Here is a 15,723-nt window from a genome sequence, read left to right as displayed (position 1 = left end):
TCTATCACCGTGGTCATGTTACTCCATATCAATAAAAGGTTCTGGACCAGAGCTGTGGTTGTAATCTCCCATATTCCCTCTACATCGCTTTTTTCACGGACCTGCTCACCATGGTGCCTCTCCTCCCTGAGATCACATCAGGAGGAGCTGCCACGGCAGGGCTGTCCCCTTGCAATTCATGAGCTGGCTTTGACAACTCTGCTGCAATTGTAAAAAATATGCTAAAATATTATAATGGCCCTATCCTCATTTAATCCATTCTCTCCAACAGCAAAGTTGGATTTCAGAAGTTAAAAGCAAAGCAGCTAAGCTAGTTCAACTAAATACTTCCTTCCCTTTGATGGAAGCACTGCCAGACTCATCAGCCTCCTCTGTTGACCTGACAATAAAAGAGAAGCCAGCTATGTTTTTCCGACAGAATTTGCATTGCCAGTGCACCCAGATCTCCAGAACTTCTTAAGAGATCCTCCTAAATAATATGGGGAGTTGGTGATTACATATTATCATTTTCTCCCTCCGTGTCTCAGATTTCATATCCTTAGGATTACAGCCTGAGCTCAGGATGTGGTACCAGACAGCTGACAGCATTTCTTCTCAGAATGTTCAGACTTTTCTATCAAAGGATTTCTCTGGGGCTTGAAGCTTTTTCAGTGGGAGAGCATGACACATCATGCACAGTGGAAAGATAAACTTATTGTTCAAAGAAGGTCAAGACTGGACATTTGGAGCTTTGACCGCACGGGAGAAGCGAAAATGAAATAGCCTGCAACTCAGACAAAAAAAATAAAATCTTGATGTGAAAAGAGTGTTTTCTTACTCTCAGTGCGCAAAAGAGTGATGGCAGAAAACAAGGAGGGTCCTTCTTTCTGCAACAGCCCTTCTTTTCGTCTGTTTAAGCAGCACAAGCAGAAGCTCAGGATGGTCAATGCTGGCTCACCAACCCCACATTGCAACAGGTAGTAACCTCCGTGTAGCTAAAACCTCCTGGGCAGTATTGATTTGCCAACCATGGAGAAGAGAGCAGCAGGTAGGGTCCATCCTCAGCCCCCGCTCCCGCAAGCTGCCACCACACCATTCCCACTTGGTCACACAGATGCTGATTTTTCAGTACCCGGTGCAAGGCAAGGAGGCCAAAAATTTTCTGAAAGCTTCTGCATATGGCATTTCTGACAAATGCCAGAGTTTTTCAATCCATTTTTTGAGCAACACCTGAAAAAATTAATCAGAAATTAAACCCGTTGCAACATGCATTTCATCTCAAGGATTATTTTATATATATTCCTTTCTGGCTTGCAAATCACGCCTTATATCTAACTATACACCTATGTACACCTTCACAGACATGTCTGGGGCTGTTTCTGTAGTCCCTACACAAATAAAACACCCATCCACTTGAATGGGAGCTCTTTTCAAATAAATGTGGCAAGACTGGGCCTTTGGCGCACACATGCTAGGATCCTGCACACACATATTTTTAAAATCATTAAAAAAATATAGTAGCTATAGATTTATAACTGATCAAAATCTAAACAGTGTAAAACTGCACTTATTATGGTATAGCCTAGGTGAATTTACATTGCTCGTTTAGATGAAGCAAACAAAGGAAAGGAAATGTCTGTAATAAGTTTTGCTTATCCTTTTGTCTGTCCAAAAAAGTCCAAAAAAGGATTTTTGCAACTAAAAAGAGGGATTTGCACCATTTCTTACCAACGAATGGATGCTTCTCAAGTGCTTTCCCATCTGTTTTAGAAATCTGTTTCGCAACATCTCAGACTCCTTTCAGTTGCTTTTGTTCACTTCAATCACCACAATAAAAAAAATTCCTTTACTAAAGAAGGTAACCTTAGCAAAGCAGCAGCAGCAAAGCGATACTGAAGTCTACCAGCTTCAGCCTCATTCCTGTTATCCTAAAGCTTAATGCACAGCAAAACGGCCAACCCACAGGGTCACACTGCTCTCTAAATAGCACTTTCATGACAGCACTTCATTATCAAAGCCCTTTGCACAGAAATTTACCAAACACAGGGAACACAAAGATCTCTTTTGCATATCAAATCAAGGAAACTATTTAATCTACAAGGTTGTTCTTGTGCGGTGTATTTCACAGCTAGCCGGTACGAGGTGGTGCTCACTAACGTCCGGTGTAACTCTTAAGACCAAAATAGCACAACACAAATATATAAAGTTTAAGCACAGGTCCTTCACATATCCCTGGTTGGTATTTCCCAAGTGAGCTCCGACACCTTTATCAGGATGTGAGTTGGTTTTAAAGTAATCCGAGCTCTGGAGTCTAGCGTCAAGTCAAGGAAATACACTCACAGACACTGTCCAGGTCACTGCAGGTCAGTAGGGACTTTTGAACCATTGTGCTTTCGACCATTGTGCTTCACTCCATTTTTTATCATTTATTCACAGCTCTCAGCGTAGCACAAAGGCTTTGAAAAGCTTTGTGCATTCGTGCATTACAAAATCAAAATCCAAATCCAGATTTGGATTTAAACCCTCTCCCCACCCCAAAAGAAAAAGTATTCCTCATATAAAACTAACACTTTAAATGCCAAACCCTTGATCTAAGTAATCTAAGTAAGCCATGACAAGGACAGCAGCCCAGGTGCTTCAGACTAAGAATTTATACAAGGAAACTCTGTGCATTTAAGTATGCCAGCACAGCCGAAACAGCAAACCTCACCCTCCTGTGTACGCAGTCGTGCCAGCAGCCTGCTACTGCAGCCAAAATAAACTCCAGCGATATGTGGCATCTCTTCTCCACCAGGATTTTGCCTATTTAACGCTATCAGGTGAAAAATTAAGCTTGGCATAACTGACAAAGTTACACTGGTAGCTTTTTAAAGAACACATCAGCCCTTTTACTATCCTAATAACATCCTCGACATACAAAAATACCATGTTAAGACATCTGACATCTTGAGGTGCATCATTTTAAAATAAGCATCATAATCCAAGCCACAAAGTATCTTCACTGTATTTTACCTTCCTTTCCTGCCAGTACTTATCACGGATACCTGACAGTATTTAACGCGACCTGCACAACAGTGAATCAACATTCAGGTACTCTTACCAAGTGTTTAATAAAAATCAAGGAGGAAATGCCCTTTTTCTATCTTATTTGGACTAAAAAATCAACTCTGAAAATATAACTGCGTAAACTCCTTGCTATTCAGCCAGAGAAAATCTTGCAGAGGTGTGAAGGAGCATGTTTCTTCTTTAAGGAGTCCAATCTGCAGCTGAGACGGTCACTGCAGAAGGAAGTACACACATTTCTCACGCGTTATGTAGAAGGAAAGCATTACCAGCAATGAGAAAGAAAACATGATCAGCAGAGACCAGAAATGTAAGACAGAAGAAGAAAGAAGCTCTAAAACAATTGCACACCGTGATTAACAGTTACCTGCTGCTGTGGATGTAAGTTCAACATTCTCTTCTATCCTGGCTGAAAAATTTAATTAAGTGATCTTGTTTATTCCTATCACACCTATCTGCTATTTTTCACCAATATTTTGTGACATTACAGAACAAAGACCTCAAGTTATACACTACCCTTTAAAACTATAATGCTAAAAAGTATTTTCAAAAGCCCAAATGCCAGAGAAGGGTGCTTTCAATAAAATCTGGCAGCGCCCCAAGATACTCGACTCAGAAACCTACATAAAGTCATCCAGTCTACGCTAAAATTCTCCACCATTGATTCTCCTCAAAAGTTTGGTGCTTTTCTTCGCGGTGAAATGAGAACTATATTAATGTGCTCTGTTTATCCCTAAACCTATTGGAAATGTGCTTCTTATCTGACTCTGCTTTCCAGGGCAGGGTATACCCTGGGACAAAAGAGTTTTGCTTCTCCCACACTGTTACGGACCCAACTCTGCTAGAAGGAAAGATGCTGGTATCCCAGATTTTATGGGATGCCTTGAGGAAAATTGATATCAAACAATTATTGCATAATCTCAGGGTGTAATAAAACCTCCTACGCCATACACAGGCATTGAGTTCCAGTTACACTTTTGTGTCAGAGGAAGAAATGTCCCAGTCAACAGCAGCTACAGGTCCCTGTATGAACCCGCAGAATCCCTTTGCTGTGCATGTGGAGGAAGTTGAAGATTTCCGAGGGCATAGCGTGAAAACCAGGGCGAGGTTTCACATTGTCATAGTAGTGGTGAGTTATAAAAATCCCTGAGGGGTTCATGGGGAAAGCCCAGAAGCCAAAAAGATGAACCTCTTCGCAGAGCTCCAGGGCGGCAGTCACCAGGATCAGTCCTGTGCTGATCCGCTTGGCCCGTACCCCTTGGCCGAGCCAGTAGCGCGAGACGTTGATGAGATACTGGGGATGAAAGTAATAAACAGCTTGCTGAGATTCAAAATCATCCAGGACGTATTTCACCCGGATTGAGACGTCTGTGTTGCGAGTGTTGTAGAATGCCGGTAGCAGCACGGAAGCGTTCTCGTAGACTTGGAGCACGTCGTAGAAGGGTTTCCTCCATTTTTCCAGCTTATGAAATCTAAAGGGAAAAATACAAAAGTGATGGTCAGACCAGCATGGACTCAGACAAGAAACCTCCAACGGGCTTTTCCTGAAACATTTCTGCTACAGTCATAATTGAAAGGGGAATATATTTAAATTTGTAGCTTAAATGTCAGTATGAAATGCAGGGCAAAAAAGTAAGTTTGCTCTCCTCTTTTGGCAATACGTTCATTAAACAGTAGACAAACTTTGTAGACACTTCTGATCATGACTTGCTTCTCATTTTACTATGGGAAGTATGTACTTTTTCCAAGGTTTGGTTAGCTGTAGAGTGCACATATATTTTATAGTGTTTAAAAAGTGGTAAATACCAAAGCAGAGCAAAACCATTTCTAAAAAGACTAAGTGCAACATTTAAAAGAAATCCATAATGCAAGCAAGTGATTTTTTTTGTTACTTGAGAAGAGAAACACATTTTCCCAGCAAGAAAGGAATGCACGCACTAGCCCCATGGTCCCACACCTGTCAGTGAGGTGGCATTAAGGTACTAACAAATTTAAAATTAAAATCACTCAGTCAATTCCAGATACAAAGTTTAACTGGCATTTATTTATTGATACTTTATACATCATACTTTATTTAAGTATTTGGGGTGGGAACCAGCTGCTTCCACCCTAGTGTGTCCTATACACTTGCCCAGGTTTTGCCAGCGTAGTACAGGACTTCCAGGGGAAGGGTGGCTCTGATGTTATGATTTTAGCTCATCAGCTAAAATTATGATTCATCAGCTTCCCACTTCCTGTTATCAATGTGCGAGTCTGAGTGTTTAACACATTTCTATAAGTTGTTACAGATTCCAGAAACTAAATGACTTCAGTTCAGAATGAAATGTATGATTCATAGTGTCACTTTAAAGTAATATTGGGGGGAAAAAAATTCTCTGTAACAGAATTTAGTAAAAAGTAGGCTTGTAAAAGCAACAGGAGATGAAAATATATAAATAAAACAAATAATAATAAAAAAAAATCACCTCTCAGTAATTATACTGGGATTGACAGTCACGACATCCGTCTTCACCCCAACGTCCGTAAAGTATTTCTCAGATATCGGAGGCAAATTGCATCTACAAAGGAAAAATATTAGTAGGAAAGTTAAATAATTCCTTGCACCTTTTCAAGACTAAAAAGTAGAATTGATTGAAGCATTTCTTCCAAGCAACAAATCTAGAAACATATTGAGAATTTAAAATTGTATGAAACATGTTGATGCGTTGAAGTAACACGTACTTAGGGGCTGAATGAAGACCTCTCTCCTTCCCCAAGTCTGTCAGAGCTGACTCCTTTTTGCAGATGTAACCAATGTTCATTGCTTCCTCAATAGCAGTTAATCTATTTACTTTGGCAATTTAGGACGAGAAATATCACGAAGCCGCAAGTACAAGCAGCCCATAAAATCAATTATTTCCTCAGCAATGTCTGAGCTGTATTCAATAATTAATAAATAAACTATATCTACAACATTGCCTATAACATACTTTGGTTTATATCCAAGAGAATTTAGGAGAAATGCTCCACAAGAGAGAAATCGGTCCAGTCCTAATTAATCCAAAACTCTCTGCTTCCCTTTATATGTATCTCCCAGCAGCAATCCTGACTCTACAGATTCACCAGAGGATGTCAAAGCTATTAGGAGCAAATTTATGAAGATTTGCAAACTTTTACTTTGCCCAACCTCCACTCACCTTGGCCTTGACCTAGATTCACCATCTCAAAAACTCTAGAGCATCCCTCCAGAGATGCTGAAATTACTGAAACACACAAGATACCACATGAGCTTCACTTCCACAGGAAACCCAGATAAAAAAAAAGTTTCAGCATTATCAGAGGCAACAGAAGTGGCCTTGCAACTAGTTTTACGCTCAGTTTAAGCTAGGGTTGGACATTTTGGAAACTTTCAAAGTGATCTACAAGCCGCAATAAAAGCCATCACTGTTAAGATCCCCACATCTCAAAAATGCTGCTGTGCCTAATTCCCAAACATCTCCATATTTTTGAAGATCAGGGCTGAATCGGAGAAAACTACAAAGGCATTTAGGGTAAGCAATGCTCGGTGTTTTCACTGCCAGCATAATTTCTCCATCACAGGGAGAGGGCAGGTCGGGGAGCAGAGGAATGCACAAAAATCCTTCAAAGCCCTTCTCAGCCTCAGGAGGTTCACATCTACTTCCCAGAGAGTCCCTCTTTATCAGGTCAGAGAATTTTTTTTTAGACACCTCATCCTTCTCATGGGAAACTCATTTCCAGCACTTTTCTCTTCTAGGTCATGCATCGTCCTTCTGAAGTCCTCTAGCATCCCCAGTTCCACCTAGCACCGGGCGCTGTACTCATTAGATTATATTTGAAAAAAAAAGGTTTCAAATATTCAGCTTCAATACTTTCAAACTGTAAACTCCCACCAGGATAACGAAAGATTGATTTTTCTGAAAGTGATAATTCCTTATTAAAATGACACAATTGGCATAAACTGTAGTTTTGTCACAAAACTCAAAAAATTCATCCCTGCGAAGAGTTGTTCCATCTCGAAACACACACGTTTCATCTCTGCTCTGGCCAGTAGATGGAGACAGACAATAACAACTAGTAAATGCGATTCATATGTCTGTGTATTTTATATCTTCTATTGTAACATAATTAATTGCTATCAGAAAAACCTACACTGCGTCCTGCTGCCCACATGCTCCCTGACAATAAAAGATTTTCCCAGGTGTCCTGAAGGTATCACTGAATATTAGCAGTGCTCCATAGGCACCTTTTGAAATATTTTAAAGAGTTGCTCTGTTGATGACCAAGATGGTGATTCCTGACACTTTGTTGGACTGGTGTTAGACTGGAAAGTGGATGTGTTCAGACCTGACCTTAAACAGAAGCTTTACTTCAAAATGTATGTCAGTAGATGTTAAGCTCTAAAGCAGCAGCATGCATATAAATGCTGGTGCCACGTTTTGGAGATGCTGAAGCTGGGAATTTTTTTGCACAAATCCTGATGTACTTATTCATATTTCAGTTCTACTTAAGCTTCTATTTAATTAACTGCTGGTACTAAAAGCAACACAGTTTCTAAGTTCTGATCTGCTCTTTTTAATCAGTTGTGGTACAGTTTGAGGAAGAGTAACAGTGGTAAAAAGGGACCTTCACCAAAAGTTCTTATACATGACTGCCCCAGAAGGCTATGGCCACATTCACAGGACACTGCTCCTGGGCTAATGACCATGGAAGGATAAATCCACAACCTGAGTAACAGGGGATGTCCTGAATGAGGACATCAAATTTTGTCAGTAAGTCTATGATAACCACATGGAGTTAGGAAGAAATAATTCCGCAAAGTGTAATTTTTAAATAAATATTATACAGTGAGGTGTTTTTTTCGAAACATTGCTTTTTGTGCAAGAAGCAGGCTTGATATGGCCAGTTTGGCAAATCCCATGTTTCCATGGGAAAGAGAATAGCTTCGCAATCTTTTATTTGTCATTAAAACAGGCAAAATGCTAAATTATGCTGTGGTGATTACCGAAACACGAAGTCTGCACTGTCGATCTCCCGGCCACATCTGCTGTTCTTCAGAATCCCTCCGTTCCCAACCACTGCACATTTCTTAAACTGGGAGCGATGGTAGGGCATATCCTGCAACATCACAGAAAGGAAACAGTTATTCTCCTGAAACATGGAGGCAACAAGTCTTTTTTTTCATTTTTTCCTTTTTTTTTTGTGCAGCTGCATCCGGTTCTGAACTGCAATATTCCCATAGTGTCCACAAATGGATGGGATTGTTTGCTGTGCGATAAGAGATGCTATGGACAATTAAGAGAGAAAAAAAAGCAATAATCTGGTTTTGTCCAGACTTCATAATGGAAGAAATCATTTTAGAAACTTGCTTTCCCTTCTAGTTTCCATCTGAGGGCATGAACCGTAAAATTAGTGTGCCCCAGGTGTTGCGTTCCAGAGAAGCTAGTAAAGCCCAGGAAATCTCTCAAAATCAGACAGCACATTACAGTGATTAATCAGAACCTAGCCCAAATTTTGCTGCTTGCTACCACTAATTGTACTAATAGTCTTATTATAACTAGCACTTGTACTACCAGCAGTGCCTAGAGCCTTTGGTCGGGTACTTTTTTGGCCTGGTGTAGGACACATCTTTCTGCAATCTTTGGAAAAAATTCTGCATCTGCTACCGAAGCCGGAGAGAGTGAAAATCACATCTCTGAGAACAGAACAGGGCCATCAGGCCGAGAGGGTTGTGACGCAGCCCTCCACCTTATAAATATGTAGAGGTGTGGTTATATAAGCATGAGAGCGCTCATTTTGGTACATAAATATTTTATCAATCATTTCATACCGCAAACTACAGAGAGATGTGATAGTAGCACGACATTTCCAGGTGATTATTCCCAAAGCATTCATAAGTCATGAGGCAAAAGGGCAAGAACTACACTTGTTTGAGAAAAGAGCATCTAAAAGAGACGCATTATAGAGTCGTCTGTGTATTATCCAGCAATTTCTTAACACAAAATGCCTCAGCAGTCCTGAAAGTGGAGACCAGGAGCCAGGTCTCCGCACTCAGGACAAGGCTCTTGCCCTTAGCGTCTTGCTCCCATGCTTTCAGCCCTTTATCTCCTACATACCTGCTGCCTAGTAAGGCAAAAAGCAAAAAATGGTGAGACCCTGAAGGACAACATTAATGAAAAAAATCTAAGTACTTAACCTGAATATTTTTCTGACTTTCGGAAAGGGATACATTTCAGTTATCCCCTCCAAACATGTCATTTTAAATTCATGAGGTGTGCCCCATGATAAATCAGTAGTCACTAATTTATTTATTTGAGCCCATTTCTGCACATCAGTCATGATGTGCAATGGCAGTTCCCCGCTGGTTATAACTTTAATGGCCCTCAGGTCAAGGATTATTTGATGAAAATGCTTTGAATAATCATCATGATGAATATCTTTAAAAAATTGTGCAGATTCAAAGATAAGCCACAAAAAAGAAATTAGTATAAAAAGTTAATAATTGTGAATATGAGTTACAAAATAATCATGCTCCTAAAAAAGCAGACCTACTCCTACAATGTTGGATTTATTGTATGTGAGTACTGTACTTTTTAAAAAGTTCTGATCAGTAAGGGCCTCTTTTGTTCAGCTTTCTTAAATTATTTCATGAGCCACTTTGCTGCTAGATTAGTAATATTTTGCAGGAAAATATATATATTGCATACTAGAGCAGATGAAAACTAAAAAATAGGATAATCAGTTAAATCTCATATCAAAAATAAACATTTTCAAAGTATAAGCAATGACATTTGTAGGAATGTCAAACAGCCAACTGCTAAATGCTTGGCTACAGGAGAGCATCTAACACAGCAAGCAGAGTGAAGCTGATTCTGTAAATGGACAGAGGCATGAGGCACCTTTGGAAACATTTTGAAGATTTCTTGGTTGATATGGAAAATCCCACTAGTATCCACTTCATATTTCAGTTTAGTTCCCAAGGGAGTATTTTTCTGGGTGGTGAACAGAAAGGCAGGGGCATTGCAACACCTTGACAAAGTAGACCTGTAACATGAAAAACAGAGAAAGAAGATCAAGGAGCCGACAGCCTGCTTTACAATTTGCAATTATTATTACTCCTAATGAGGCGTTTTTAATTAAAAATAAACTTTTTAGGTGTAGGAAGGGTAAAGCAGAGGTTTGCTGGATTTTCCTTTAGAAAATTTCAGATTCTGGGAAATTTTGTTTGATTGCGGAACTTATGGTAAAAAAAAGAAAAACAAAGAAAACCAAAAACCAACCAAACAACAACACAGAAGAAATTAGATCCCCGTATCAGTTTCTGCTAGGCTCCAGGAAATACAGGTGCAAATTCTGCCCTGCTCCAGACTCCAAAGATGAGCTTCTGCCCTCAATATCCTGAGGAAACCATCCTAATGAATTAGTCCCTCTCTGCTTTAGAGGTCTTCCACTTTTTATAAATTATTTACTTATCACTGGGCAGGAAACGCTGGGGTTAAAGAATTCATCTGGCATGTGAGAGCTTGGCAGGGCAGGGAATTAAGCACAGCAATAGCTAACCACACTACCCCACTTACCAGACTGCTGTGCAGCTCAGCACACTTCGATTACAAAAAAACTTTTAAAGGTCTGAGTTTTGCCTTGGACCTTACACATGTGCATCAGGAAGATGATGTGGCCCCAACAGACGGATGCGAGGCAGACTAGTCATGGCTCAAACAAATGGCCAAAATGTTTGTGGGATTCTTGGCAAGAGAGAAAATGCATTCAGCTCTGATATGAAAACTGAATAGGAAAAGCAGCTGCTCAAACAAGGGTCCATTTCTTAGCTCCCATCTTTCCCTGAATGTTTTTCTCCTTTTACTGGTGGAACTGAAAGCCCTGACTTCAGCTGACTTTTACTCCAGAGCTAATTTGTTTCTCAGTCAAAGCACTTTATAACTTTAATAAAAAATACATGTCATGGCAAATGCACAAACATGAAGACAACACTAATGGCTCTCAAATAACCTCAACTAAATACCTTGCCTCTGGGGTACATGGCCTCGTTATGAGTTGGAAGAATAGGCTAGTCTTCTTTTTGGGCTTTATTAAAAGCACCAGAAAGCAAACACAGAATTATTTAAAAATTTCAGTGACGTCCAATTAATATTATATGCTTGACTCATGCAATATGATCAGATCAAGGCAGCAACTGAGAATGAATAAGTCACCACATAATTTCTAATAACTAAATCATTAAATAATTACAAGCAGGTAGGGGGATTGAATTGTGATATTTGAGATAGGAAAAAACTCTTCATTAGTTCTGCATTAAGGAATTGAAAGAGATGTTGTTTCTTAACCTAACGTCCAACTGTTTTTTCAGAAGCACGTTCCTTAATGGAAATGTCTGATACCTGATGGAGGAAGACTGTCAAGGTTTTCCTTAGTCTCCAGATACAAAACCTCATGTGATTTTTGTGCTTCCTCCCTCCCTGCTGCTTAGGTAGCTACCGTTTAACTTTTGTTGGATTCTGCCCATCTCACCTGGTGGCCCAGAACTGACAAAGTTGGAAAGTGTTGGCAGACTACCACCTTTTAGCCTCCTACTAGTCTACCTCTAAAATTTGAGACTTTGGTCTGCTTTTAAGGGACTACAGTTTCCCCACACATTCACACATTGAAGTCTCTGCCCCATAAGACAAAAATGAAACAGATTATGAACTTTTTTTTTTTCCCAGCTGGCCTCCATACTTCAATGTGCTCCATGCATTCTGGGCACAATCGTGAGTTCTGTTACTCCCAGCAGTCTTTAAGACAGTAGGGTCTACTCCTGAACAGCTGTTTTCTTCAAAATGGGCTCTGATAATTGCCCATCAAGTAACTTCCAGAAAAAAAAAATACTAAAAAACCCTAAAAAATCTTATGTGTAAAGCTCAAGTTGTAAAAATTGCTGTGAGTCTGGGACTAACAATTACTTATTTTTAAAGATGTTAATGACTAACTGGGCACATGCATTCTCACATTCTCTCGTGACAGCTATATTGTGTAATCATGCAAGAGAATCTGGGAGAAAGTTGTGGGCCCTTATTCTAAACAACAGCTCTGAATCATGCCAGTCATGGTCTTTTCCATACCAAATTCCCTGCCTTTTCTGGGAAGAACTCCCACACGTCAGAAGAACTCTCTTTCACTCTTACTGCTGAATTTTTAAAAGTAGAAAACAGTCCATATTTATTCAAAAGGATGGTACTCCAACAGCAACAGTATTATAATGCTTACTCTTGCTATCCATATGAAGGTTTGATCTCTCTACAGGAAGCTAAACTCAAACTAAAGTTAAGTCTTACTCAGGCTCATTAATGTGGACTGTTCTTACTTGAATAAATTAGCTTCTGTGACATTCATCTCCCATTTGCACATCTGCAGGCTCTTCCATCTGTCAAACAATTCAGTTTGTTTCACCCTAAAAGAGAAAAAGAAAGAAAAGAAAAATTCACTTTATTGCAAAGGCTTCATTTCCTACTGTACCAAAGTCTGTCCTGTCCATAGTCTGCTGGGAAGCGTCTGGTAACTACAGTGGTTTTGGAAGGAAAAGTTGCACCTTGCAAAAGGGCCCAGCAGAGGGGGTATCGGAAAAAAAGATATTTTAGATAATTTGACCAACTACCACTGTATTTGGGTGAGGTTATCTAAATCTGTGAGATCCTACAGATTAATGGATTGGTAAATCCATTCTGTAAACTGCAACAGCACACGTTTTTGGGAAAAACATCTGTGATGGTATGAGGACGTGAAAAGGTCTTTATGTAAGGATCTCTCCCTCTGTTAATAAATATACTGTCAGTTATATCAAAAAATGACACTCCTGTATCTACTAGGCTGGTACAGGATGGCACATTTTTGGTGATATCATCAATTTTAACCATTCCCACCTTAGGGTTCATGCATACTCTTCTGTATTTGGGCAACAGAGACAATGAAAGCCTTGCAAATATCTTGGGTTAGGGTGCAATGTCATAATCTGGCTAGGAAATTTTGAAGTCGGAGATTTCTTTCAACACTGATAGATCTTAATGAGTTCTCTTCAGGCTTGAGGGCTTTGAATGGTTGAATAAAGCAAAGATTTTAAAGATAATTATATATTTAGATTGAGCAGAATTTAGGATTTCCCAGGCTGTGGAAGTTACAGGAAGGAATTAGGTCATATTGTACTTTCTGTAGCCCACCAGAGCACATTCACTTGGAAATCTTCCATTACTGTAAGGGTTGACTTAGGAAACAGAGCACGTTAGAAACAAGCACACTGGAAGAATCCAGTGGAGTAAAAGAGCTTAATGATAAATGGCATCTATCGTAAAAGTACGGCCAACTCTATCCAGCTGATCTGGAGTCCACTACCTTCTATGTGCCGTTGGACAAGGTGAAGATAAATGAGTAATTCTCTGTACCATCTGATAAGTATGCAGAAAAGCAACTCAAAACTTCCTATCTTCAGCAGAACATTGGCAGAAGTGTCACATTCTCACCCCTTCTTTTTATTTTTAAGCACTGCAAGTCAGCAAGCAGTGCAAAGTTGTTACTCGTGTATCCTTCATCCAGTACCAAACACAGAAGACAAGGACATAACCTACATTTTTCTGGGCACAAAGTCAGTGAAGGAGACACGCTTAAAATTCATGCAGACCTGGAGGAAAATTGTATTTTCTGGAGCTTCACGCCCCAGATTGCTTCACGCTATGCACTTGTATAGCTGCACTTTCAACTGAGATTCTCAGTGCGCTTTACAGACCTCAAAAAGCCTTGAGGATTGTCTGTAAAATCACCAAAACCCTGGTTTTAGATATGGCAAGGGTTTGGGCATAACCTAAGCACCTAAATAGGACCACAGAAGACAAAATACACATATTTAATGGTTTCTCAGAATCACATTTTCCTACTTTTTACTGAATGCTATTAACTTGTGAAACTCGCTGATGATTGAAGAGGGCAAAGTAGAAATGAGCTCAGAAAAAGATATGAACAAATTAACAGAGAGGTCTATTGTCCATTCCGATTACTGTAGTCTAGTTAACATCTACCACTCAGCAAGTCCCCATGCTAGTATTTGTTATCAGGAAGGGTTAATGTTTTTTCTTCATTTTTTAGCTTTCCCAACTGGCTGCTGTCAATGATAGAGCCTTAAGCTGGATGGACAATTGCCATGAGTCAGTTTGGGTTTTCTTACTCTTCAACTACGTGGAATATAATATTGCAAATAATATTACAAGCACTGTATTTAATTCCAACTTAATTCTGGACCTCAGATCAAATTCAAATGTCATTACTTGCATGTATAAAAGAGCTTCAGGAATCCCTGATGAGATCCCTGTTGACGGGATCTCTTGAGCCTTGCATCTTTTGATAGTGTCATTGTAGGTTATCATTTTCATCCTGCCTGAAAAGTAACCTTTTTAGCAAGCAGTCATTCATACTTACATAGACAAAACCTTCACCTCAATGATGTCCTGCCGTAATTCCAGGCATTTGGTAGAGTTGTATTCCAAAGGCCCTTCATAAAACTCAAAATACCTGAAGAAGAAAAAATATTATAAATAAGGCTTAGACTAGAATATTGGTCTTACACATCAACAGAAATTTGCTTAAAGTTGTCATTTACTATTTCAGCCTAACCTGAGACTACGCTGTCTGGCCCACAGGCAGGTTATTATTTCACAGAAAAACACTGATGTCATTCCTGGTTGTAGAACAGCCACCCATCTCCAGTCTGTCTGTCCCTTATAGGACCAACAAGGACCAGCTACCTTTTCCAGAAATCAGCACATGATAGCTGACACTGAAAGTCAGGGGAAAAGCATTGATCACATAAGGAACATTGTTCCCATCCTTTGGGTGTCTGAATGTGCTGAGCTTGAAAAACTTCCTTAAATTTTGCTCTTAGGTGGAAAGCAAAGCGCTGGATGCTGCATTTTGTCTGTGGAGGCTGTTTCATACCTCTACACAATTGGGCTTTTTGTTGGGATTTACTTTTTTTGTATATTTGGAGGGGAAGGGGAGCTGGGATTTTCTTCTCAAAAAAAGTTGAGATGGGTTTTGAGAACAAAAGAATTTGAATGCTCAGACACAGCACAAATGACAGTGCTACTCTTAATTAAAACATAAACACAGATATTTACTTTTTTGGTTCAACTCCTCCACCTTAGTCATCAGACTGGAGTGAAAGGGGAACAAAACACAATGGTAGCTACTCATGTTTAGGGGCCAGAGAAAGCCCAGGCTGCCTAGTGAATTCAATGGGACTGTACTGAAATGACAAGAAAAGATTTAGGGTTTAAATCTCTGTATCAGTTTCACCACTTATCATTAGAAACCTGCATTAAAACCTAATATCTAAGAACTGTGCATACCCATACAGCAGTTATGAGCATAACGAAGAAATATAAGAAAACCTGGAGGAATAGGTATTACGACCAAGGCTAGAGCAAGGTTTTTTATGGAACCTTTAAAATCTCAGAATTCATGAGGATGTAACTCTAAACTATATTTTACATTTTCAACATGAAAGAAAAATACAAGATTCCTCAAAGAGCTTTATTTAAACCATCATTGGAAATGTAATATTTTGGGTCTGTGTCATTTTAAAAGAACATGAAAATTCATGTTTGACCTGAATGTCTGTTCAGTTCTGAATACACAATCCTT

At 39.5% G+C, this 15,723-nt stretch overlaps 1 protein-coding gene across 1 annotated transcript; it reads right to left on the bottom strand.

Moving 5' to 3' along the window:
- Positions 1-3,836: 3,836 nt before the first annotated feature.
- Positions 3,837-14,592, bottom strand: ST8SIA5 (ST8 alpha-N-acetyl-neuraminide alpha-2,8-sialyltransferase 5; the record flags this gene model as incomplete). Its single annotated transcript, XM_010080689.1, has 6 exons — positions 3,837-4,514; positions 5,508-5,600; positions 8,045-8,157; positions 9,939-10,083; positions 12,401-12,487; positions 14,500-14,592. Coding segments are annotated over 6 exons (1,000 nt in total), but the record flags the coding sequence as incomplete, so codon positions are not given.
- Positions 14,593-15,723: the final 1,131 nt, after the last annotated feature.

The sequence above is a fragment of the Pterocles gutturalis genome, unplaced genomic scaffold (assembly GCF_000699245.1).
Source record: "Pterocles gutturalis isolate BGI_N339 unplaced genomic scaffold, ASM69924v1 scaffold27124, whole genome shotgun sequence".
Taxonomy (NCBI): Eukaryota; Metazoa; Chordata; class Aves; order Pterocliformes; family Pteroclidae; genus Pterocles; species Pterocles gutturalis.
The sequence above is the reverse complement of the archived record's forward strand: the minus strand, read 5'-3'. Positions and strand labels throughout refer to the sequence as shown.